The 27,157-nt window shown below is 48.3% G+C and overlaps 1 protein-coding gene across 1 annotated transcript; it reads left to right on the plus strand.

The window, feature by feature from the left end:
• Positions 1-27,157, plus strand: LOC135525115 (metal transporter CNNM4-like). The gene is made up of 11 exons (XM_064952862.1): positions 1-396; positions 500-602; positions 750-1,748; positions 6,322-6,465; positions 7,749-7,883; positions 8,081-8,250; positions 8,393-8,492; positions 9,858-10,006; positions 14,306-14,537; positions 14,917-15,429; positions 26,889-27,157. The coding sequence occupies exons 1-11, from the start codon at positions 1-3 to the stop codon at positions 26,918-26,920; spliced, it is 2,973 nt and encodes a 990-aa protein (XP_064808934.1). The 3' UTR covers positions 26,921-27,157.

Raw genomic sequence — 27,157 nt, forward strand, 5'->3', positions numbered from 1 at the left:
ATGTCCCTCCGTAGTTTATTCAGCATGATGGCTGCTGATGCTGCGGTAGCTTCCTCCTCACCTCATCGCATCTCACCTCATCCCTACCGCCAGCTTTCGTTTCACCTCTACACCCTTCTCATCATCCTCTTCTTTCTCCCAGCCCAGGCGAAGGGATTGCTTGGCGTCCGCCCAGAGGACACTAAAGCCGGGGAGCTGTCAGTGCAGGACGGGCTGCTCCAGGCGACCGAGGGTACGCGCTTCATGCTGCGGGTTTACTACGCAGCATCCTCGGTTACACAGAGAGCCAACAACCACTCTGGGAGTAGGAGACCAGAAGCTGCCGCTGCCGCACCATGGATCGCCTTCGTAGAAGAACCAGGTGGAGAGCGAAAGCGAGGAGAGGGGGAGAGACTGGTCAGTTTATTGAGTGTATTGACCATTTACCATTAAAACTATGTATTAAATAGGTTTTATGAAATAACCTACATATCGTGATAAAATATCCATTTGAATTTAGGTTCCTCCCAAACAGAACCCGTGCGTGGACGAGCATGCTCGGAGTTCTGACATCGAGCTCCTGGGTTCCTTCAGGTCTGCGTCCAGCCACAACTCTGTTCTAGGTCCGTTTATTTAGTCTAGAGTTACGTTTTTATCGTTGTTCAATCTCAGATTACATTTAAATAACAATAATAACAATCTTACATGTTATTGTGCGTTTTTCTTTTGTCTGATGATGACCTTCTTGGATTTTGATTCTGATTCTATAGTGGAGCTGCTCGCCAAAGACCTGCGCAAAGATGAGCGGATCAAATATTACTCCATGTGCGCGTTTGACGGGGTGAAGTGGGAGCATTTCAGCACCAGAGACTTCTGGCTAGCCGTGGTGGAGCGACCCCCGCATGCGGATGTGTGGCTCCAGTTGGGGGTGTCAGTAATGCTACTGGGGCTCTCTGCGCTCTGCAGCGGGCTGAACATCAGTATGCTAGCCATGGATCCCGTCGAGCTCCGCGTTCTCCAAAACAGCGGCACCGAAAAGGAACAAAAATACGCACACAAGATCGAATCCGTGCGTAAACATGGCAACTACATCCTATGTACTGTGGTACTGGGAAACGTGCTGACCAACACCTGTTTCGTGGTGTGGATGTGCCAGATTATAGGGATGACTCCCACCTCCCTTGCTACCTGCACTTTCGGGATATTCTTCATAGGAGAGATCCTGCCTCACTCTGTGGCGTCCAGACACAGCCTCGCCATCGCCTCCAAAACCATCTGGGCCACCCGGCTTCTAATGCTGGTCTCCTTCCCCATCTCCTACCCCATCTCCAAGCTCCTAGACATCATGCTTCACCAGGAGATCAGTAACTTCTACACCCGAGAGAAACTGGTGGCCATGCTGCGCGTCACAGACCCCTACCACGACCTGGTCAAAGAGGAACTCAACATCATCCAGGGCGCCCTGGAGTTACGCACCAAGACCGTAGAACAAGTTCACACCCCTCTGGCGGACTGTTATATGCTCTCTTCAGATGCTGTTCTAGACTTCTGTACTATGTCTGACGTCATGCAGAGTGGGTTCACCCGGATCCCGGTCTATGAGAACGACAGGTCCAACATCGTTGATATTCTATTCGTCAAAGACCTGGCGTTCGTGGACCCAGATGACTGCACCCCGCTGAAGACCATCACCCAGTTCTACAAACACCCCATGCACTGTGTGTTCAGAGACACCAAACTGGATGTGATGCTGGAGGAGTTCAAGAGAGGTAATAGGACGGGCTAGGGGCGGACGGGCCATCCGGCATTTCAGACCGGGCTAGGGGCAGATGGGCCATCCGGCATTTCAGACCGGCTAGGGGCAGACGGGCCATCTGGCATTTCAGACCGGCTAGGGGCAGATGGGCCATCTGGCATTTCAGACCGGCTAGGGGCAGACGGGCCATCTGGCATTTCAGACCGGCTAGGGGCAGACGGGCCATCTGGCATTTCAGACCGGGCTAGGGGCGGATGGGCCATCTGGCATTTCAGACCGGGCTAGGGGCGGACGGGCCATCTGGCATTTCAGACCGGGCTAGGGGAGGACAGGCTACCTGGAATTTCAGACGGGCTAAGGGCAGACGGGCCATCTGGCATTTCAGACCGGGCTAGGGGCGGACGGGCCATCTGGCATTTCAGACCGGGCTAGGGGCGGACAGGCCATCTGGCATTTCAGAACGGGCTAGGTGCGGACGGGCCATCTGGCATTTCAGACCGGGCTAGGGGCAGACGGGCCATCTGGCATTTCAGACCGGGCTAGGGGCAGATGGGCCATCTGGCATTTCAGACCGGGCTAGGGGCAGACGGGCCATCTGGCATTTCAGACCGGGCTAGGGGCGGACGGGCCATCTGGCATTTCAGACCGGGTAGGGGCAGACGGGCCATCTGGCATTTCAGACCGGGCTAGGGGCGGACGGGCCATCTGGCATTTCAGACCGGGTAGGGGCAGACTGGCCATCTGGCATTTCAGACCGGGTAGGGGCAGACGGGCCATCTGGCATTTCAGACTGGGCTAGGGGCGGACTGGCCATCTGGCATTTCAATAATTATCTGGATAATAATGGGAGTAAAACAAAAAAAATGGTCCGATGTGGGGGCCTCAAGGAAAACATTTTCTCCAAGGCAGATTTCTGGTCCCAGTCCGCCCCTGGGCCAGGTAGATCCCACTCACACCTGAGCTCAGTATACACTGTTGTATAGAGAAAAAATGTAATGCAAAATCAAGTAAATATGTAGGAAATGCACCATCATTTGGTAAGAAAATGCATACATGTTACCAATCAGAGCACACAGACTAATGAGCTCACCGTTTATAAATCACATGATTATTGCCTTTCAGTCACCTCCACGCTGTATCACATGGTCTATGAGAAAAAACAATGATATTGTTCAGCAGCTGCTGGCCGGTTTGACAGAAGTGATCTATAGATAAGTGCAGTGTTCAAGTTAGCCATTACCCGTTCCATTACGCCACTTCCCTCGTCCTGAAAAGCAGAGAATCCAGGGTGTATATAAATCCAGTTATGCTCTGGACAGTCAGTCATATAAGATGACACAGGCTCAGCAGGTCCAAGTGGAGGTGATGGTATAGGCTGCTGTATGTCACAGAAAGTTATTATCCATATTCATAATCCATTTAACAACTTCCTTGAAGCTATAAAAATGTATAATAATATAGGTGCAGTGCATGTTGTTTTACAGGGTCAGCCATAGAAGAACATCGCCCCTGGAGCAAATTAGGGTTAAGTGCCTTGCTGAAGGGCACATTGACAGATTTTTCACCTTGTCGGCTCGGGTATTCAAACCAGCGACCTTTCAGTTACTTGCCCTAGTGTTCTAGTTGCTAGGCTACCAGAAGAGACGTCACAAAGTGACTGTAAACGGTCCTTCGTGTCTCCATCCATGTAAGAATGTTGAAGGAAGCTGGAGGCTGGAATAATCTCTTCTAATTACCATGACAACCAGAGTATGAATCATCGTGTTCAGCCGTCAGCCAGGGGAATGCGCATGTGTGTGTGTGTGTGTGTGTGTGTGAAGGGTTTGTGTTTATACTCAGTACATTCTTAGCAGCTATATAATTTAGATTGTTGAGTGGATGACATGAACAGGCATGGTTTCTCTCTTGTGTGTTGCATGGTAAATATAAGTAGATTTCATGTGCTCTGACAGTTAGCAGGAATCACACTGGAGGCTTTGGGACGGAGACAGCAGTGTCCACTAGGACGAGAGCTTATTTAAAAGGACTAGGGCTTCTTTCATATGCTATTCAGATTGACACGGTTGGCTTGTCCGTGAGGGCTCAGAGATGGTCATCTGAACGGTTTAATTATGGAAATGAGTTGGATAAGAAGGCCTTATTCAATCAACATTATTTGTGTGGAGTGACTCAAAGTAACAGTCACGGTTTCAATGAAATGTATGTTTAGCACATTCTTCATCATCTGGTTGTCTGTGGTCGACAGCAGTAGAAGTGGAACTTCCAGAGCTGCCTGTCCACCATTGCAGACGCAGTCTCCTCCTCCTCCAGGCCGGTGTCACATTTAAGCTGGTCCACACACATGATTACTGGGTTGCCCCTGCTGCTGGTTCCCTTGCTGTGGTTGCCAGAGGATCAGTTCACTGGCAGATATGTTCTATTGTCTGTAAGAGCGTCTGAGGAGAGCAGAGAGGAGAGCAGAGAGGAGAGCAGAGAGGAGAGCAGAGAGGAGAGCAGAGAGGAGAGCAGAGAGGAGAGCAGAGAGGAGAGCAGAGAGGAGAGCAGAGAGGAGAGCAGGGATGCTGGCCCATGTTGACTCCAATGCTTCACAAAGTTGAGTCAAGTTGGCTGGATGTCCTTTGGGTGGTAGACCATTCTTGGTGCAAACAGGAAACTGTTGAGTGTGAAAAACCCAGCACTGTTGCAGTTCTTTACTCAAACCGGTGCGCCTGGCACCTACTACCATTCCCCGTTTCTTGTCTTGTCCATTCACCCTCTGAATGGCACACTGTACGTACACAATCCATGTCTCAATTGTCTCAAGGCTTAAAAATCCTTCTTTAACCTGTCTCCTCTCCTTCATCTACACTGATTGAAGTGGATTTAACAACTGACATCAATAAGGGATCATAGCTTTCACCTGGATCCACCTGGTCAGTCTATGTCATGGAAAGAGCATTTGTTCCACATTTTTTTGTACACTCATATTTTGTTTGAGTTTCAGATTATTTGTATTTTTACAGGGACAGTGCACATTAATTAATGTTTTATTAAAAGTGCCGGTTTTAGCCATAGGGCTCATTTTCAACCATAGTCCCTGGGCAGGTTATTAAACACAATTCCAAATCCAATGCAGACAGACAATGAGCACGCAGAGAAACATTTGACAACCAACACGTTGCACGCTCTCCTCGCCTTCTCCCCCTCTCCTCTCCTTCTCCCCCTCTCCTACTCTCCTCTCCTCTCCACTCTCCCCTTCTCATCCTCTCCCTCCCTTTCTCCCCATCTCCTCTCCTCCACACCTCTCCCCCTCTCCTCCCCCCCCTTATCCCCCTCTCCTCCTTATCCCCTCTCCTCCCATTCTCCCCCTCTCCCCCCCCTTATCCCCCTCTCCTCCTTATCCCCTCTCCTCCCATTCTCCCCTCTCCCCCTTATCCTCCTCTCCCCCCTCTCCTCATCTCCTCCTCTCCCTTTCTCCCCCTCCCCTCCCCATCTCCTCTCCTCCCCCTCCCCATCTCCTCTCCTCCTCCCTTCTCCCCCCTCCCCCCATCCTCCCCTCTCCCCTTCTCCCCCTCTCCTCCTTTCCCCTTCTCCCCCTCCTCCTCCTCCTCTTCCCCCTCTCCCCTTCTCCCCCTGTCCTCCTCTCCCCCCTCTCCTCTTCTCCCCCTCTCCTCTTCTCCCCCTCTCCTCTTCTCCCCATCCCCTCTCCTCCTCTCCCCCTCTCCTCCCCATCCCCCTCTCCTCCTCTTCTCCCCCTCTCCCCCCTGTGATGGAGGCTGATTCAGGAAGGCAAGGGTGTTAGGGGGAGTTGGGAGGTGAGGAGTCTTACATGAAATGTAAGCAGGTAGCCTAGCTGTTAAGCGTTTGGCCAGTAACCGAAAGGCTGTTGGTTTGAATCCCCAAGCGACTAGGTGAAACATATTTTGATGTGCCCTTGAGCAAGGCACCTAAACCTAATTGCTCCTGTAAGTCACTCTGGATAAGAGCATCTGCTAAATTACTAAAATGAAACTGTAAAGATGACGACATTTTTCACAAACCATGGAAGGAAACCACAGTGTCTCCGATGTTGTTTTAGCAGTGTCATTTATCAATTGTTATCTAAGATGCTGGCATTGTCACTGCCTTTCATAGTGGACAAGCAACACGTAGCAGACAGACAGACAGACAGACAGACAGACAGACAGAACAACATAGGACAAGCAACACGTAGCAGACAGACAGACAGACAGACCGGACAAGCAACACATAGCAGACAGACAGCACAAAAAGCAACAAAACAAAATCCAAAAAGCAACAACAAAAAAAGCGCACGCACGCACACACAGTTGCCACTGAGGGTATTTTCCATTGGGATCTGGCCAGTTGTCAGTAATACTAACACAGAAATATGACTTATCTATGTATGACTCATTTCATCTGGGGAGAGAATCAATCTCTGGTTTAATGGCTACTTTCAGTAAGAGTCTCCTGGATGGTGTTGATTTTTAATCTGCTTTGATAACAGCATAATCACGGAACATAAATGCTGATTTCTATAACCTCTCACTCCTCCCCCCTCCTTCCCCGCTCCCTCCCTATTTTTCTCCTCCTAATCTCTCTCCCAGGTAAATCCCACCTGGCTATAGTCCACAGGGTGAACAGTGAGGGGGAGGGGGACCCCTTTTATGAGGTCCTGGGAATTGTTACTTTGGAGGACGTTATCGAAGAAATCATCAAGTCTGAGATTGTGGACGAGACAGACCTCTACAGTATGTATAACAACTCTCCTTCTCTCTTTATAGATACACTACATGACCAAAAGTATGTGGACACTCGTCCAACATCTCATTCCAAAATCATGGGCGTTAATATGGAGTAGTTATAACAGCCTCCACTCTTCTGGGAAGACTTTCCACTTCCCGCCTGGCTCGCAGTCGGCTGAAACGGGAAACGGCCTTCTCCAAACTGTTGCCACAAAGTTAGACGCACAGAATCGTCTAGAATATGCTGTAACGTTAAGATTTCCCTTCACTGGAACTAAGGGGCCCGGACCATGAAAAACAGCCCCAGACCATTATTCCTCCTCCACCAAAACATTACAGTTGGCACTATGCATTCAGGCAGGTAGCGTTCTCCTGGCATCTGCCAAAACCAGATTCGCCCATCGGACTGCCAGATGGTGAAGCGTGATTCATCACTCCAGGGAACGCGTTTCCACTACTCCAGTCCAATAGCGGCGATCTTTACTTCACTCCACCCGAAGCTTGGCATTGTGGCTGGTGATCTTAGGCTTGTGTGCTGTTACTCGGCCATTGAAACCCATTTCATGAAGCTCCCGACGAACAGTTATTGTGCTGACGTTGCTTCCAGAGGCAGTTTGGAATGAGGTAGTGAGTGTTGCAACCAAGGACAGACGATGTTTACATGCTACGCGTTGCAGCACTCGGCGCTTCCGTTCTGTGAGCTTGTGTGGCCTACCACTTCGCGGCTGAGCCGTTGTTGCTCCTAGACGTTTCCACTTCCCAATAACAGTAGTTACAGTTGACCTGGGCAGCTCTAGCAGGGTAGAAAGTTGACGAACAGACTTGTTGGAAAGGTGGCATCCTGTGACGAAAGTCACTGAGCTCTTCATTAAGGCCATTCTACTGCCAACGTTTGCTGTCTATGGAGATTTCATGGATGTGTGTTAGATTTTATACACCTGTCAGCAACTGATGTGGCTGAAATAGCCTGATTCACTCATTTGAAGAAGTGTCCATATACTTTTGTATATATAGTGCATCTTTCGCTCTCTCTTCCTATCACCCTCTAAGCTATTGATCGCCCCTTATCCCCCCCCCTCTGCTGCTCCCATAATGTGATCTGATGCATAATTAATCAGAAGTAATTAACTTATCCCATAAATAATTACCACTGGCTTAATCAGGGCTTAACGCTCTCTCTGCAGTGTGTGTGTGTGTGTGTGTGTGTGTGTGTGTGTGTCTGACAAAGAGAGAGACAAACGTTTTGGTGCTGGATGGATTGATTGATTGGTTAATTGATTGTTCCGTAGCTGATAAAAGGACTAAGAGGCGTGTGTCTCACCATGAGAGGAAGCAACACGACTTCTCTATCTTTAAAATGTCAGAGAATGAGATGAAGATATCTCCTCAACTGCTGCTAGCTACACACCGTTTCCTGGCCACAGGTAAGACCTCTGTGTATGGATGTGTGTGTATGGTTGGGTGGATGGATGTGTGTGGGTGGGTGTGTGTTTACACTTCTCTTTTTCTACTCTCAATCTTTCTTCTTTGTCTGTCTGTCTCTGTCTCTCTCTCTGTGTGTGTGTGTGTGTGTGTGTGTGTGTGTGGTGTGTGTGGTGTGTGTGTGTGTGTGTGTGTGTAGAAGTGGAGCCCTTCAAGCCATGTCATCTCTCAGAGAAGATTCTCCTTTGTCTGATCAAACACCCCAGTGTCGTTCAGGAACTTAAGTTTGACAGGACGAACAAAGGAGCACCACAGCACTTCCTGTATATGAGGAACAAACCTGTCGACTACTTTGTCCTGATTTTACAGGTACACACCATACACACTGATACTACACTGTCTTGGTTCTACAGATACACCTAGGGTTGCAAAACCAGTATTTTACCAAAGTTTGGAAATCTATGAAAACTTTGCTGTTTTAATAGTCTGTCTGTATGTTATGTCATTGCAGGGTAAAGTTGAGGTGGAGATTGGTAAGGAGGCTCTTCGTTTTGAGAACGAAGCCTTCTCCTATTATGGAATGCCAGCCCTCATACCACCATCATCCATAGGTAAATACACCCCCGGCCCCAACAACACACAATGGGATTTTATCAGTTGGTGTTAGTGATTAGAATGTTGTTGATGATAATGGTGATGACGTTGATGAAGAGGATTTATTGAATAGGACATTCTTACCCCAGCTTCCCCTGTGCTAAATGCTACAGTGGCACAGTGTTTCTATGTTATGTGTGTGCGTGAAATCCAGTCGATTTCCCTGGAATCCGTGGGGTAAGATGGCTGCAGTGGAACCTATGTAACTGCAGTGATTAAAGCTGTTTAAGGAGATGGTTCTATAGAAAGACATGTCCTGACCTGGGTTATATAACACCCAGTTTACACTGAGAAGCAGACACAAAAGGGCCAGCCCAGTGTGTGTGTGTGGGTTGTAACGGTTTTGACTTGAGGTTATTATTTATAGGGGTGCCAGGTAGGTTGTGTCTACCAGAGAAAACATTGGTTTCTCCTTTTAGTTTGGGAGGGTATGAGTCCCATCTGGTCCGTCAAGTCTACACCAATACAAAGGACTTATGCAAAAGTCAGGATGGAAATAAACTTTTAATGAACCCTTAAAACATTGGAAAGAACTTCAAAAACAACTATTTTGCGTGGGTTGTATTAGCAACATCAATGATTACACACACATTATTATATCACAATGAGTTCTGGTTCTTCTAGAAATGTCCTGTACCTCGGGCTTAAAGAGTCCAGCCCGGTAAAGGAGTTCAGGGAACTCCCGTGACCTTAGTCACGCAATGTTTGTCCGTTCATTCAAGTGTAGCGTAAACCCAGTATTAATCATACAATCAATATAACAATTATTTTACCACAGAACTTTAAAGCGTATCAACTCTTAAAAGTCCTCAACTACAACTAACTACATAAATCATCACCGTATACATGACATCAAAACAAATGAAATACCGTATACAAAAAGGTGGTGGTCAGTCAGACAATCCAATCCGCCAATAGATCTCCAGCGGAGAAAGGCCACGAAGAACTGAGAGGTGTAGTCCACGGACGCAAAGAGTGGACCCATCCTGCGTAAACTCTATTAGGCTACAAAACAACGGAATAGCGAAGCGTCGGGAACTGAGGTTTGAACACATCCTCATTCACGTCTCCATCACAACCCCACTTTTGCGCAGCTGATGCTGGCTATTTAATTGGGAATTAAAGGGAAAGCGACCTATTGGACGGAGCTGCACTGAGACGGTTCAGAAAAATTCAGGGCCGTCACAGTGTGTGTGTGTGTGTGTGTGTGTACATGCATGTGTTTGTTCTGGTCTAAAATAGAGAAAGAGAGAGACAGAAAGAGCAAGAAGAGAGTGAGTAAGAGAAAAAAAGGGACAGAATCTAATCAAACTCATCTCCAGTCAACAGGTTTGGTTCTGGTAGCAGTGGGTTGAACCAGTCAGACTCTGTCCTATCAGAAGGCAGTGTGGGTCAGCTGAGTATAGGAGGGGGAGGAGTCTACCTACCTGACTTCTCTGTCAGACAACTCACTGACCTACAGATTATAAAGGTAACACATACCCACACACACCTGCAACATCCACAAAATTACACTAAATATATTCATGTGACCATATAATTGAAACACACAGTTTTGCAATGAAGGTCTACAGTATCCTCAACAGAACCCTGTAGGGTAGCACCATGGTGTAGCCGGAGGACAGCGAGTTTACATTCTCCTCCGGGTACACTGACTTCTCACCACCTTCCATAGACTTACATAGTAATTATGACAACTTCCAGAGGACGTCCTCCAACCTATCAGAGTTCTTGCAGCATGAACTGACATGTTGTCCACCAAATCAAAGCATCAGAGAGTGAATTTAGTTCCGAAAGCATAAGCTACAGCTAGTTAGCACTGCAGTGCATGAAATGTGGTGAGTAGTTGACTCAGAGAAAGACAATAGTTGAACAGTTTTTAATAAATTAATCTCTTCAAAAATGAAGGAGAAGCAAGAGAGAGACAGTGCTAGCTATTTTTCATAGCATTTTTTTTTAGCTTTCACTTACTTAGTTAGAGAATGAAGCTCGCTAGTTTAGCCTACTCAAAAACCTGGCTCAAACAGAGGGATGCTATGTTAGCTATCTGGCTATGGCTATCCAACACTGGAACCCTTCCAAGTCAAGGTAAGCTTTTGGTTTTATAAATGTATTGCCACCAGGGCCTACCGGTGTAACTGCTAAACTGCTAGCTGTACACTGTACTGCATGATTGTAGCGGGTTTACTAATGCGTTAGTTCTAGTAGCTATGTTGACTACTTTGACATTAGCTAATATGGTGACAAAGATGTAGGCTGTGTAGTGGTTAGCGGTTATGGTATAAAGGTTTGGCTTGGAAAGGTGTTTTCGCCTGGTCACAGACAGCTGTGGTGTTGTGCAATGGAGTCCACAAGTAATGGGAGAGGAGAAGCGTGTGTAAATGCGAGTAGGAATTATACAATGAGCAAAGTGATCATGCTGTTTGTATCTGGCTGCTATGAAAGTTATCTGTGTTTGCGGGTGATCAGGGGTGTATTCATTCCGCCGATTCTGTTGAAAAACATTTCTAAACGGAAGCAAATGGAACGAAATGGGGATGAACATACCTGAATTTGTCCAATAGAAACTCTTGTTTGCATCCATTCGACTAATGATTACACCCTAGATGCAGGCAAGAGTGTGCAAGGCGGTATTGAATGTGTCACTCTGTCACATTGATTACACAAATCTATATCTCGACCTGTGCGTACCTACATTGTAAATGTTCATGGGTAGGCTAGGTTGTAGCAACCTCATGATGTGTATAGGGAAAATTAGAGTATCATGTAGTAGAAAGAAGGCCTCCCTCATCTTTAACGTCACCGACCACCACTGACGTGCACGCACAACACTTAAAATAGACCTACAATTCTAACTACCCAGAACCATACTGCTTCTCATTTTTCATTTCCCTTTAAAACGTCTTAATCCCTGATTTTGACTAAACACAGACACATCCTCTCTCCCTCTCCCTCTATCCTTCCTTCCCTCTCTCCCTTCTTCCCTCGTTTTCCTTTTAATCTCTCTTAGTTTAACTTTAATCATTGGGGATAAATGACCTCCATTTTCAGTATGAATAATTTAGACTTACAGTGATGGATGTAGATCCTGAGAACTCACTCACCCCTCCCCCAGGTTATAGATATAGTTTGAGAAAGAAAGATCACTAGCACGCACAGACACACACAAACGTAGCATCTACATAGAGAAACAACTGGGTGGTGTGTGTGTGTGTGTGTCTATATATTGCCATTTGCTTATATTAGTTTATATTGTGTGTTAATGATGATGTGATGATGATGTGTTAATACTGTATTTGTGGAGTGTGTTGATGATGATGATGTGTTGATACTGTATTTGTGGAGTGTGTTGATGATAATCCATTAATACTGTATTTGTGGAGTGTGTTGATGATGTGTTGATACAGTATTTGTGGAGTGTGTTGATGATAATCTATTAATACTGTATTTGTGGAGTGTGATGATGATGTGTTGATACTGTATTTGTGGAGTGTGTTGATGTGTTGATACAGTATTTGTGGAGTGTGTTGATGATAATCCATTAATACTGTATTTGTAGAGTGTGTTGATACAGTATTTGTGGAGTGTGTTGATGATAATCCATTAATACTGTATTTGTGGAGTGTGTTGATGATGTGTTGATACTGTATTTGTGGAGTGTGTTGATGATAATCCATTAATACTGTATTTGTGGAGTGTGATGATGTGTTGATACTGTATTTGTGGAGTGTGATGATGATGTGTTGATACTGTATTTGTGGAGTGTGTTGATGATAATCCATTAATACTGTATTTGTGGAGTGTGTTGATGATGTGTTGATACAGTATTTGTGGAGTGTGTTGATGATAATCCATTAATACTGTATTTGTGGAGTGTGTTGATGATGTGTTGATACTGTATTTGTGGAGTGTGATGATGATGTGTTGATACAGTATTTGTGGAGTGTGTTGATGATAATCCATTAATACTGTATTTGTGGAGTGTGTTGATGATGTGTTGATACTGTATTTGTGGAGTGTGTTGATGATAATCCATTAATACTGTATTTGTGGAGTGTGATGATGTGTTGATACTGTATTTGTGGAGTGTGATGATGATGATGTGTTGATACTGTATTTGTGGAGTGTGTTGATGATAATCCATTAATACTGTATTTGTGGAGTGTGTTGATGATGTGTTGATACAGTATTTGTGGAGTGTGTTGATGATAATCTATTAATACTGTATTTGTGGAGTGTGATGATGATGTGTTGATACAGTATTTGTGGAGTGTGTTGATGATAATCCATTAATACTGTATTTGTGGAGTGTGTTGATGATGTGTTGATACTGTATTTGTGGAGTGTGTTGATGATAATCCATTAATACTGTATTTGTGGAGTGTGTTGATGATGTGTTGATACAGTATTTGTGGAGTGTGTTGATGATAATCCAATAATACTGTATTTGTGGAGTGTGTTGATGTGTTGATACAGTATTTGTGGAGTGTGTTGATGATGTGTTGATACTGTATTTGTGGAGTGTGATGATGATGATGTGTTGATACTGTATTTGTGGAGTGTGATGATGATGATGTGTTGATACTGTATTTGTGGAGTGTGATGATGATGATGTGTTGATACTGTATTTGTGGAGTGTGATGATAATCTATTAATACTGTATTTGTGGAGTGTGTTGATGATAATCCATTAATACTGTATTTGTGGAGTGTGTTGATGTGTTGATACAGTATTTGTGGAGTGTGTTGATGATAATCTATTAATACTGTATTTGTGGAGTGTGATGATGATGTGTTGATACTGTATTTGTGGAGTGTGATGATGATGTGTTGATACTGTATTTGTGGAGTGTGTTGATGATAATCCATTAATACTGTATTTGTGGAGTGTGTTGATACAGTATTTGTGGAGTGTGTTGATGATAATCCATTAATACTGTATTTGTGGAGTGTGTTGATGATGTGTTGATACTGTATTTGTGGAGTGTGTTGATGATAATCCATTAATACTGTATTTGTGGAGTGTGATGATGTGTTGATACTGTATTTGTGGAGTGTGATGATGATGTGTTGATACTGTATTTGTGGAGTGTGTTGATGATAATCCATTAATACTGTATTTGTGGAGTGTGTTGATACAGTATTTGTGGAGTGTGTTGATGATAATCCATTAATACTGTATTTGTGGAGTGTGTTGATGATGTGTTGATACTGTATTTGTGGAGTGTGTTGATGATAATCCATTAATACTGTATTTGTGGAGTGTGTTGATGATGTGTTGATACAGTATTTGTGGAGTGTGTTGATGATAATCCATTAATACTGTATTTGTGGAGTGTGTTGATGTGTTGATACAGTATTTGTGGAGTGTGTTGATGATGTGTTGATACTGTATTTGTGGAGTGTGTTGATGTGTTGATACTGTATTTGTGGAGTGTGGTGTTGATGTGTTGATACTGTATTTGTGGAGTGTGATGATGATGATGTGTTGATACTGTATTTGTGGAGTGTGATGATGATGATGTGTTGATACTGTATTTGTGGAGTGTGATGATAATCTATTAATACTGTATTTGTGGAGTGTGATGATGTGTTGATACTGTATTTGTGGAGTGTGATGATGATGTGTTGATACTGTATTTGTGGAGTGTGTTGATGTGTTGATACTGTATTTGTGGAGTGTGATGATGATAATCTATTAATACTGTATTTGTGGAGTGTGATGATGATGTGTTGATATTGTATTTGTGGACTGTGTTCCTGTCTCCTAGATCTCGAGGAACCACTACCAGAATGCAGTAACAGCCAGTCTTATGGACAGTGTACCCCAGACCCCCGATCCTGAGGGGAGACCCACCCTCCCTGAGACCCGCTCCCACAGCATCGCCCTGCCCCTGACACACACATACACTCATCTGCAACCTGTCCTGGAACGACACACGCACACAGAGGACAACACTGGACCGCTCACCTCACAGCTCAATGAAAGGAGTCACATAGTCCGTAAGTGGTGTGTGTGTGTGTGTGTGTGTGTGTGTGTGTGTGTGTGTGTGTGTGTGTGTGTGTGTGTGTGAGAGAGACCTCTCATTGAATTGGTCTATCCTCTCTGTTATTGAGTTAAACCATGGAGGGAATCGATCATGATGCAGACGTGTCCAGCATGATAACCATCTCTAGCCGCTTCCCTCATGCTCAATACCTCACTGTTTGCAGCTAATGGGTCATTTGAGAAATCTTCTATCTGAAGATAGATCACTTCTATGCACAGGGGTTGGAAGGAGGGGACAAGGGGGGAGATTTGGAGACTGAAAACGGGTTACCACTTCACTGAGATGCAGCCTCTGTCCTGATTCTCACAATAGTACTATGTCTCCCTCTCCAGGCAGTAAGTCAGATGGACAGAGGAGCCCCAGTGACTCAGTGTTTCTACGGATGGATGACATTCCCTACATCCGAGAGGACCGACCGGAAGACTGTCAGGAAGACCAACCAGAGGACCCACCAGAGAAGGAACCGGGAGACCTCCCGGAAGATCGAACAAAAGACTGTCCAGAAGACCGTCTGACAGATTGTCTGGAAGGCCATCCGGGAAAATGGCTAGTAGAATGTCCAGAAGACCAGCAGGTAGAATGTCCAGAAGACCAGCAGGAAGACAGGCAAGAAGACCAGCTGGAAGACAGGCAAGAAGACCAGCTGGAAGACAGGCAAGAAGACCAGCTGGAAGACAGGCAAGAAGACCAGCTGGAAGACAGGCAAGAAGACCAGCTGGAAGACAGGCAAGAAGACCAGCTGGAAGACAGGCAAGAAGACCAGCTGGAAGACAGGCAAGAAGACCGGCTGGAAGACAGGCAAGAAGACCGTCTGAAATACCAACTGGAAATCCAAGAAGGGAAAGGTGAGGAGACCTGTGTTATATTACACCCAACTTACAAGCCGTGAGTGTGAGTTGTAAACTTCTATAGCTGTTATATACAGTTGAAGTCGGAAGTTTACACACACTTTAGCCAAATAAATTTAAACTCAGTTTTTCACAATTCCTGACATTTAATCCGAGTAAAAATTCCCGTCTTAGGTCAGTTGGGATCACCACTTTATTTTAAGAATGTAAAATGTCAGAATAATAACGAGATAATTATTTATTTCAGCTTTTATTTCTTTTATCACATTCCCAGTGGGATAGAAGTTTACATACACTCAATTTGTATTTGGTAGCATTGCCTTCAAACGTTTCGAGTAGCCTTCCACAAGCTTCCCACAATAAGTTGGGTGAATTTTGGCCCATTCGTCCTGACAGAGCTGGTGTAACTGAGTCAGGTTTGTAGGCCTCCTTGCTCGCACACACTTTTTCAGTTCTGCCCACACATTTTCTATAGGATTGAGGTCAGGGCCTTATGATGGACATTCCAATACCTTCACTTTGTTGTCCTTAAGCCATTTTGCCACAACTTTGAAAGTAAGCTTGGGGTCATTGTCCATTTGGAAGACCCATTTGCGACCAAGCTTCAACTTCCTGACTGATGTCATGAGATGTTGCTGAACCGCCTTTCAGGTTATGTCGATTTACGACTCGTTTTACTGTGGACATAGATACTTTTGTACCTGTTTCCTCCATCATCTTCACAAGGACCTTTGCTGTTGTTCTGGGATTTATTTGTACTTTTCGCACCAAAGTACGTTCATCTCTAGGAGACAGAACCCGTCTCCTTCCTGAGCAGTATGACGACGGCGTGGTCACATGGTGTTTATACTTGCGTACTATTGTTTGTACAGATGAACGTGGTACCTTCAGACGTTTGGAAATTGCTCCCAAGGATGAACCAGACTTATGGAGGTTACAATTAGTTTTCTGAGGTCTTGGCTGATTTCTTTTGATCTTCCCACGATGTCAAAGAAAGAGGCACTGAGTTTTAATGTAGGCCTTGACTCAAATTATGTAAATTAGCCTATCAGAAGCTTCTAAAGCCATGACATCATTTTATTTTCCAAGCTGTTGAAAGTCACAGTAAACTTAGTGTATGTAAACTTCTGACCCACTGGGATTGTGATACAATGAATTATAATTGAAATAATCTGTCTGTAAACAATTGTTAGAAAAATGACTTGTGTCATGCACAAAGTAGATGTCCTATCTGACTTGCCAAAACTACAGTTTGTTTACAAGAAATGTGTGGAGTGGTTGAAAAACTAGTTTTAATGACTCAACTTCCAACTTCAACTGTACATGAGTGCTAACACCCTCTAGTAGGGTTGGCTGTATGCAGATGTTCATACCGTCCTCCTCTCAAACCAGGATATATGGTATTACTGGCTTAGTACACAAGGGGGATGCCAACATTCTCAATGGAGGCTGTTTGCTTAAAATGATAAAGGACATAAATGAAAAACAAATTGCAAAAACAGGCAATCCAGCTCATAAAGCTGTACACATATCAGGAGATACAACATGTCCTTTTGGTGAGTTTGAACATTTACAATCGAATGTGAACGAGACACATTGTGCTAATATACAAGACTCATGCTTGTCTGAAGGAAGAACAGTACTGGCTCTGAAGCAGCATGTGTAGGCTACAAGTTGTCTGTGTCGAGTCGCTAGGGCAACAGGCCTGCCTGCCCTGTTCTAAGAGGAGAGGGGGGGGAGGAGAGGAGAGGAGAGGAGAGGGGGGGGGAGAGGGGGAGGGAGGGAGGGGGGGGGGAGGGGGGGGGAGAGGAGAGGGGAGGGGGGGAGGGAGAGGGGGAGGGGGGGGAGAGGGGGAGGGGGGGGGGGGGGGGAGGGGGGGAGAGGAGAGGGAGGGGGGGGAGGGAGAGGGGGAGGGGGGGAGAGGGGGGGGGGGGGGGGAGGGGGAGAGAGAGGGGGAGGGGGGGGGAGAGGGGGAGGGGGGGAGAGGGGGAGGGGGGAGGGAGAGGGGGAGGGGGGGGAGAGGGGAGGGGGGAGAGGGGGGGGGGGGGAGAGGGGGAGGGGGGGGAGAGGGGAGGGGGGGAGGGGGGGGGGGAGAGGAGAGGAGGAGGAGAGGAGAGGGGGGAGAGGGGAGAGGAGAGGAGGGGGGGAGAGGGGAGGGGGGAGGAGAGGAGAGGGAGAGGAGAGGAGAGGGGGAGGGGGGAGAGGGGGAGGGGGGGGAGGGAGGAGGGGGAGGGAGGAGAGGGGAGAGGGGGGGAGAGGGAGAGGAGGGAGATGAGGAGAGGGGGAGAGGAGAGGGGGGAGAGGAGAGGAGAGGGGGAGAGGGAGAAGGGAGGAGGGAGGAGGAGAGGGGGAGGGGAGGGGGGAGGAGGAGAGAGGGGGAGGGAGAGGGGGGAGGGGAGGAGGGAGAGGAGAGGGGGGGGGGGAGGGGGAGAGGAGAGGAGGAGAGGAGAGGGGGGGGAGAGGAGAAGGGAGATGAGATGAGGGGGAGAGGAGGGGGGGGGAGGAGGGGGGGAGGGGGAGAGGGGAGGGGGGAGGAGAGGAGGAGGAGAGGGGGGGAGGAGGAGGAGAGGGGGGGGGGGGGGAGGAGGGAGAGGAGAGGGGGAGAGGGAGGAGGGAGATGAGGAGAGGGGGAAGGAGAGGGGGAGGGGAGAGGAGGGGGAGGAGAGGAGAGGGGGGGGAGGAGAGGGGAGAGGAGAGGGGGAGGGAGAGGAGGAGGGGGAGGAGGAGAGAGGAGGAGAGGGGGGGAGGAGAGGATGGGGGGAGGAGAGGATGGGGGGAGGGAGAGGATGGGGGAGAGGGAGAGAGGGAGGAGGAGAGGATGGGGGGGGAGGAGAGGAGAGAGGGGGAGGAGAGGAGAGAGACTCAGGAGAGGAGGGGGAGGAGGGAGAGAGGGGGGAGGGAGGAGGAGAGAGGGGGGGAGGAGAGGAGAGGAGAGGGGGGGGAGGAGAGAGGAGAGAGGGGGGAGGAGAGGAGAGGAGGGGGGAGGAGAGGAGGGGGAGAGGGGGGGAGGAGAGGAGAGGGGGGGGAGAGGGGGGGAGAGGGAGAGGGAGAGGAGCTGGAGAGGAGAGAGGGGGGGGGAGGGGAGAGGGGGAGAGGAGGGAGAGGGAGAGGGGGAGAGGAGAGGGGGGGGAGGGAGGGGAGAGGGGGAGGAGGGGAGGGAGGAGGGGAGGAGGGAGAGGAGAGGGGGGAGGAGAGGAGAGGGAGGAGAGGGAGGGGGGAGGAGAGGAGAGGAGGGGGAGAGGAGGGGGAGGAGGGAAAGGAGGGAGAGGAGAGGAGGGGGAGAGGGGAGGGGGAGGGAGAGGAGAGGAGGGGGGAGGAGGAGGAGGGGGAGACTGAGAGGAGGGAGGGAGAGGAAAGGAGAGGAGGGGGGAGGAGAGGAGGAGGAGGGGGAGAGGGAGAGGGAGAGGAGGGGGGAGGGAGAGGAAAGGAGAGGAGGGGGGAGGGAGAGGAGGGGGAGGGAGGAGGGGGAGAGGGGGAGGGGGAGGAGAGGAGGAGAGGAGGGGGGAGGGAGGAGGAGGGGGAGACTGAGAGGAGGGGGAGGGAGAGGGAAGGAGGAGGGAGGGGGAGGGGGGAGGAGGAGGAGGGGAGAGGGAGAGGGAGAGGAGGGGGGAGGGAGGAAGAGGAGGAGGGAGGGGGGAGGAGAGGAGGAGGGGGAGAGGGAGGGGGGGGGGGGGGAGGGACAGGGGAGGAGGGGAGGGGGGAGGGAGGGAGGAGGGGGAGGAGGACAGGGAGGAGGAGAGAGGGGGGAGGAGGAGAGGGGAGGAGGGGGAGGAGGGAGGGAGAGGAGGGGGGAGGGGAGAGGAGAGGGGGAGAGGGGGAGGAGGGGAGAGGAGAGGAGGGGGAGGAGAGGTGGAGGAGAGGGAGAGGAGAGGAGAGGAGAGGAGAGGAGAGGAGGGAGGGGAGAGGAGAGGAGGGGGGGGGGGGGAGAGGAGGGGGGAGAGGAGAGGGAGGGAGGAGAGGAGAGGGAGGGGGAGAGGAGAGGAGAGGGGAGGAGAGGAGAGGGGTCGAGGGAGAGGGAGAGGAGGGGGAGAGGAGAGGGGGAGAGGGAGGAGGGGGAGGAGGGGGAGGGGGGAGAGGGGGAGGGGAGAGGAGAGGAGAGGAGGGGGAGGACAGGAGAGGAGAGGACGGAGGAGGGGAGGAGAGGGGAGGGGGAGGAGAGGAGGGGAGAGGAGGAGGGGGGGAGGGAGAGGAGGGGGGGGGAGAGGAGAGGGAGAGGAGAGGAGAGGAGGGGAGGGGGAGAGGGAGAGGAGAGGAGGGAGGAGAGGAGAGGAGAGGCTGAGAGTGGAGTGGACAAAAAAATGCAAGGAAGTCAAGATGGTGACAGCTGTACAAATAACTCCATAGGGGTTTACTTCTCAAACACGGAAGAAAGCTAACACAATATGATGCCCCATCACTTTATTAATTCAGCCACTTAGATTAACTTGCAAATTAAATTTAAGGGTCGTGTTAATGCAGAAATATCTTGCTGCGTTTTGTAAACGCAGATTTAAAATGCTTCTCATTGTAATTTCTGCTCAACATCAGACTAATTCTGTGCTTCTGTTGCACTTCTCCACTCAGAGGAGAATTCATGATCAGGCATTCTATCAGCAGACAGAGCTCTGACTGATGTGTAGCTACGTTTCTCCTGTACTTCTCAGTGTGGCCAGCCTAGTTCTCTGGTAAAATACCAGATTAAATTCAAGCAAAACATCAGGAAATGTAGCTGGCTACGTTCTTTCTATGATAAACATTAGACATATTTATGATGGCCATGCATCGTTTTTGAAAAAAATACTTTGGTTTTTCATTAAGCTGATTTACTTGTGTGGCAGCCAGCCAAATAGCATTGCATTTCTTTTGTCATCAGATGAAAATGAAGCTATTTTCTGCTAAATGTGTCGCACTAATATATTTTCTGTGAAGGAAAACTAGTTGCACATCCCTGATCACTCTATTGAAGAAAACAAAACACTTGACGTTGAATATAAAATGTGACCCCTGTCAACACACAGCTGGACTCACCTGCTCCTGCTTTCTCCCATTGTGCTCTTTACAAACAAACAGCTGGACTCACCTGCTCCTGCTTTCTCCCATTGTGCTCTTTACAAACAAACAGCTGGACTCACCTGCTCCTGCTTTCTCACTTTGTGCTCTTTACAAACAAACAACTGGACTCACCTGCTCCTGCTTTCTCCCATTGTGCTCTTTACAAACAAACAGCTGGACTCACCTGCTCCTGCTTTCTCCCATTGTGCTCTTTACAAACAAACAGCTGGACTCACCTGCTCCTGCTTTCTCTCATTGTGCTCTTTACAAACACACAGCTGGACTCACCTGCTCCTGCTTTCTCCCATTGTGCTCTTTACAAACAAACAGCTGGACTCACCTGCTCCTGCTTTCTCCCATTGTGCTCTTTACAAACACACAGCTGGACTCACCTGCTCCTGCTTTCTCCCATTGTGCTCTTTACAAACACACAGCTGGACTCACCTGCTCCTGCTTTCTCCCATTGTGCTCTTTACAAACAAACAGCTGGACTCACCTGCTCCTGCTTTCTCCCATTGTGCTGTTTACAAACACACAGCTGGACTCACCTGCTCCTGCTTTCTCCCATTGTGCTCTTTACAAACAAACAGCTGGACTCACCTGCTCCTGCTTTCTCCCATTGTGCTCTTTACAAACACACAGCTGGACTCACCTGCTCCTGCTTTCTCCCATTGTGCTCTTTACAAACACACAGCTGGACTCACCTGCTCCTGCTTTCTCCCATTGTGCTCTTTACAAACACACAGCTGGACTCACCTGCTCCTGCTTTCTCCCATTGTGCTCTTTACAAACACACAGCTGGACTCACCTGCTCCTGCTTTCTCCCATTGTGCTCTTTACAAACAAACAGCTGGACTCACCTGCTCCTGCTTTCTCCCATTGTGCACTTTACAAACAAACAGCTGGACTCACCTGCTCCTGCTTTCTCCCATTGTGCTCTTTACAAACACACAGCTGGACTCACTTGCTCCTGCTTTCTCCCATTGTGCTCTTTACAAACACACAGCTGGACTCACCTGCTCCTGCTTTATCCCATTGTGCTCTTTACAAACAAACAGCTGGACTCACCTGCTCCTGCTATCTCCCATTGTGCTCTTTACAAACACACAGCTGGACTCACCTGCTCCTGCTTTCTCCCATTGTGCTCTTTACAAACACACAGCTGGACTCACCTGCTCCTGCTTTCTCCCATTGTGCTCTTTACAAACACACAGCTGGACTCACCTGCTCCTGCTTTATCCCATTGTGCTCTTTACAAACAAACAGCTGGACTCACCTGCTCCTGCTTTCTCCCATTGTGCTCTTTACAAACACACAGCTGGACTCACCTGCTCCTGCTTTATCCCATTGTGCTCTTTACAAACAAACAGCTGGACTCACCTGCTCCTGCTTTCTCCCATTGTGCTCTTTACAAACGCACAGCTGGACTCACCTGCTCCTGCTTTCTCCCATTGTGCTCTTTACAAACAAACAGCTGGACTCACCTGCTCCTGCTTTATCCCATTGTGCTCTTTACAAACGCACAACTGGACTCACCTGCTCCTGCTTTCTCCCATTGTGCTCTTTACAAACAAACAGCTGGACTCACCTGCTCCTGCTTTCTCCCATTGTGCTCTTTACAAACACACAACTGGACTCACCTGCTCCTGCTTTCTCCCATTGTGCTCTTTACAAACACACAGCTGGACTCACCTGCTCCTGCTTTCTCCCATTGTGCTCGTTACAAACAAACAGCTGGACTCACCTGCTCCTGCTTTCTCCCATTGTGCTCTTTACAAACACACAACTGGACTCACCTGCTCCTGCTTTCTCCCATTGTGCTCTTTACAAACAAACAGCTGGACTCACCTGCTCCTGCTTTCTCCCATTGTGCTCTTTACAAACACACAACTGGACTCACCTGCTCCTGCTTTCTCCCATTGTGCTCTTTACAAACACACAGCTGGACTCACCTGCTCCTGCTTTCTCCCATTGTGCTCTTTACAAACACACAACTGGACTCACCTGCTCCTGCTTTCTCCCATTGTGCTCTTTACAAACACACAGCTGGACTCACCTGCTCCTGCTTTCTCCCATTGTGCTCTTTACAAACACACAACTGGACTCACCTGCTCCTGCTTGCTCCCATTGTGCTCTTTACAAACAAACAGCTGGACTCACCTGCTCCTGCTTTCTCCCATTGTGCTCTTTACAAACACACAACTGGACTCACCTGCTCCTGCTTTCTCCCATTGTGCTCTTTACAAACAAACAGCTGGACTCACCTGCTCCTGCTTTATCCCATTGTGCTCTTTACAAACAAACAACTGGACTCACCTGCTCCTGCTTTCTCCCATTGTGCTCTTTACAAACAAACAACTGGCTCAACTGTTCTGGGGATCTACGGTACGGTAAGCTGCTGAAATGAAGAAAGCAATCTGCTTCATCTCCTAAGTATTGCACAAGTTGACTCCAGGTATTTACTTAGTCTTCACAAGTCAGGTGTAGTAACAAGGCCATGGTTTGCATAGTTGCATGGTATTTATTTGTAGTCTTGAAGGTTGTAGCAGATTGTGTAATGGGTTTTGTTCAAACACTTCTCATTTCTCTACACTCTATGCTCCCTCTCTCTCCTCTCCACCTCTCTCTACTCTACACCTCTCTCTCTTTACTCTCCTCTCCAACTCTCTCTCTTTACTCTCTACACCTCTCTCTCCTCTACACCTCTCTCTCTCTCTTTCCTCTACTCTACACCTCTCTCTCTGTCCTCTACTCTATACCTCTCTCTCTTTACTCTACTCTACACCTCTCTCTTTACTCTACTCTACACCTCTCTCTTTACTCCTCTCTCTTTACTCTACTCTACACCTCTCTCTTTACTCCTCTCTCTTTACTTTACACCTCTCTCTCTGTCCTCTACTCTATACCTCTCTCTCTCTCTCTCCTCTACTCTACACCTCTCTCTCTCTCTTTACTCTACACCTCTCTCTCTGTCCTCTACTCTACACCTCTCTCTTTACTCTACACCTCTCTCTTTACTCCACCTCTCTCTCTCTCTCCTCTACTCTACACCTCTCTCCCTCTGTCCTCTACTCTACACCTCTCTCCCTCTGTCCTCTACTCTACACCTCTCTCTCTGTCCTCTACTCTACACCCTTCTCTCTCTGTCTACTCTACACCTCTCTCTTTACTCTACACCTCTCTCTCTCCTCTACACCTCTCTCTTTACTCTACGCCTCTCTCTCTGTCCTCTACTCTACACCTCTCTCTTTACTCTACACCTCTCTCTCCCTCTCTCTCTCCTCTACTCTACACCTATCTCCCTCTGTCCTCTACTCTACACCTCTCTCTCTCCTCTACACCTATCTCCCACTGTCCTCTACTCTACACCTCTCTCCCTCTGTCCTCTACTCTACACCTCTCTCTCTGTCCTCTACTCTACACCCTTCTCTCTCTGTCTACTCTACACCTCTCTCTTTACTCTACTCTACACCTCTCTCTTTACTCTACACCTCTCTCTCTCCTCTACACCTCTCTCTTTACTCTACGCCTCTCTCTCTGTCCTCTACTCTACACCTCTCTCTTTACTCTACACCTCTCTCTCCCTCTCTCTCTCCTCTACTCTACACCTATCTCCCTCTGTCCTCTACTCTACACCTCTCTCTCTCCTCTACACCTCTCTCCCACTGTCCTCTACTCTACACCTCTCTCTGTCCTCTACTCTACACCCTTCTCTCTCTCTGTCTACTCTACACCTCTCTCTTTACTCTACTCTACACCTCTCTCTTTACTCTACTCTTCTCTTTACTCTACACCTCTCTCTCTGTCCTCTACTCTATAACTCTCTCTCTCCTCTACACCTCTCTCTCTCTCCTCTACTCTACACCTCTCTCTCTATCCTCTACTCTACACCTCTCTCTTTACTCTACACCTGTCTCCCTCTCTCTCTCCTCTACTCTACACCTCTCTCCCTCTGTCCTCTACTCTACACCCTTCTCTCTCTCTGTCCTCTATTCTACACCTCTCTCCCTCTGTCCTCTACACCTCTCTCTCTCTCCTCTACTCTACACCTCTCTCCCTCTGTCCTCTACTCTACACCTCTCTCCCTCTGTCCTCTACTCTGCACCTCTCTCCCTCTGTCCTCTACTCTGCACCTCTCTCCCTCTGTCCTCTACTCTACACCTCTCTCCCTCTGTCCTCTACTCTACACCTCTCTCTCCTCTACTCTACACCTCTCTCTCTCCTCTACTCTACACCTCTCTCTCCCTGTCCTCTACACCTCTCTCACTGTCCTCTACACCTCTCTCTCTGTCCTCTACTCTACATCTCTCTCTGTCCTCTACTCTACATCTCTCTCTGTCCTCTACTCTACATCTCTCTCTGTCCTCTACTCTACATCTCTCTCTGTCCTCTACTCTACACCTCTCTCTCTCCTCTACTCTACACCTCTCTCTCTCCTCTACTCTACACCTCTCTCTCTCTGCCCTCTACTCTACACCTCTCTCTCCTCTACTCCTCTCTCTCTGTCCTCTCCTCTACACCTCTCTCTCTCCTCTACACCTCTCTCCCTCTGTCCTCTACGCTACACCTCTCTCCCTCACTCCTCTGCTCTACACCTCTCTCCTCTGCTCTACACCTCTCTCCCTCTGTCCTCTGCTCTACACCTCTCTCCCTCTGTCCTCTGCTCTACCTCTCTCCCTCTGTCCTCTGCTCTACCTCTCTCCCTCTGTCCTCTGCTCTACCTCTCTCTCTGTCCTCTACTCTACACCTCTCTCCCTCTGTCCTCTACTCTACACCTCTCTCCCTCTGTCCTCTACTCTACACCCTTCTCTCTCTCCTCTACACCTCTCTCTCTGTCCTCTACTCTACACCCCTCTCTCTCCTCTACTCTACACCTCTCTCTGTCCTCTACACCTCTCTCTTTGTCCTCTACTCTACACCTCTCTCTCTCTCTCTCTCTGTCGTCTACTCTACACCTCTCTCTCTCTCTCTCTCTCTCCTCTCCATCTCTCTCTCTCCTCTACTCTACACTTCTCTCTCTCTCCTCTACTCTACACCTTTCTCTCTTTACTATACACCTCTCTCTTTACTCTACACCTCTCTCTGTCCTCTACTCTACACCTCTCTCTCTCTCTCCTCTCCTCTACATCTCTCTCTCTGTCCTCTACTCTACACCTTTCTCTCTTTACTATACACCTCTCTCTCTTTACTCTACACCTCTCTCTCTGTCCTCTACTCTACACCCCTCTCCTCTACTCTGAAAACATGAAATCATTATTAAAGTGACTCGTGTTCCATTATTAAGTGGCCAGTGATTTCAAATCTATGTAAATGGGGCAGCAGCCTCTAAGGTGCAGGGTTACATAACCGGGTGGAAGCCGCCTAGTGATGGCTATTAAACAGTCTGATGGCCTTGAGACAGAAGTTGTTTTTCAGTCTCTTGGTTCCAGCTTTGATGCACCTGTACTTACCTCGACTTCTGAATGATAGCGGGGTGAACAGGCAGTGGCTCGGGTGGTTGTTATCCTTGATGATCTTTTTGGTCTTCCTGTGACATCGAGTGCTGTAGGTGTCCTGGAGGACAGGTAGTTTGCCCCCGGTGATGCGTTGGGCAGACAGCACCACCCTCTGGAGAGCCTTGCGGTTGCGGGGTTTGCCATACCAGGTGATGTGATACAGCCTGACAGGATGCTCTCAATTGTGCATCTGTATAAGTTTGAGGGTTTTAGGTGCCAGACTATAGTGACAGCAGGCATATCATAGCAACAGAACTTTGTGTTTTATCTTTCGCTGCGTCACATTTCCTCACTTTCCTGCGTTACACACTTTTACCCCCTTTTTCTCCCCAATTTTGTGGTGTCCAATTGTTAGTAGTTACTATCTTGTCTAATCGCTACAACTCCCATAAGGGCTCGGGAGAGCTGAAGGTCGAGAGCCATGCATCCTCTGAAACACAACCCAACCAAGCCGCACTGCTTCTTAACACAGCGCGCATCCAACCCGGAAGCCAGCCGCACCAATGTGTCGGAGGAAACACAGTGCACCTTGCGTCCTGGTCAGCGTGTACTGCGCCCGGCACGCCACAGGAGTCACTAGTGCGCGATGAGACAAGGATATCCCTACCGGCCAAACCCTCCCCAACCCGGACGACGCTAGGCCAATTGTGCGTCGCCCCATGGACCCCCCGGTCGCGGCCGGTTACGACAGAGCCTGGGCGCGAACCCAGACTCTCTGGTGGCACGCAGTACCTTAGACCACTGCACCACCCGGGAGGCCTGGCATGTATTGTTTAAAGACAAAAGGGCTCATGGGTCTCTGAATGACAAATTTGTTTTTAAGATTTGTGTAATTATTCAATCAAAGATGATATTTTATATTGTAAATATAAGAATATCAAAATATTATGTGTCATGTGCAGAGATTGACACTGTGTCCTACCCTTCCAGGTAACAAGAGGAGTTCTTTGATGGGAGAATAAGGTGGAGGAAGGCATGGAGCAGTCATCGTCGACCACCCAGCACAAAGCCAGAGAGAAGAGACAACAGGGAAGATCTAGCACAGATAATAAACTGTCTCTCTCTCTTTTCCCTTCCTCCCAGTCTTCTACCCACTGGGTACTGGGGTAGACGTTTAGTTGGGATCACACTGTAGTACTTAGACATCCAGAAGCTCAAGACCTTTATCTGAACTGTCCACTCCCCAGACCCAACCCCCT

The sequence above is a fragment of the Oncorhynchus masou genome, chromosome 31, assembly GCF_036934945.1.
Source record: "Oncorhynchus masou masou isolate Uvic2021 chromosome 31, UVic_Omas_1.1, whole genome shotgun sequence".
NCBI lineage: Eukaryota > Metazoa > Chordata > Actinopteri > Salmoniformes > Salmonidae > Oncorhynchus > Oncorhynchus masou.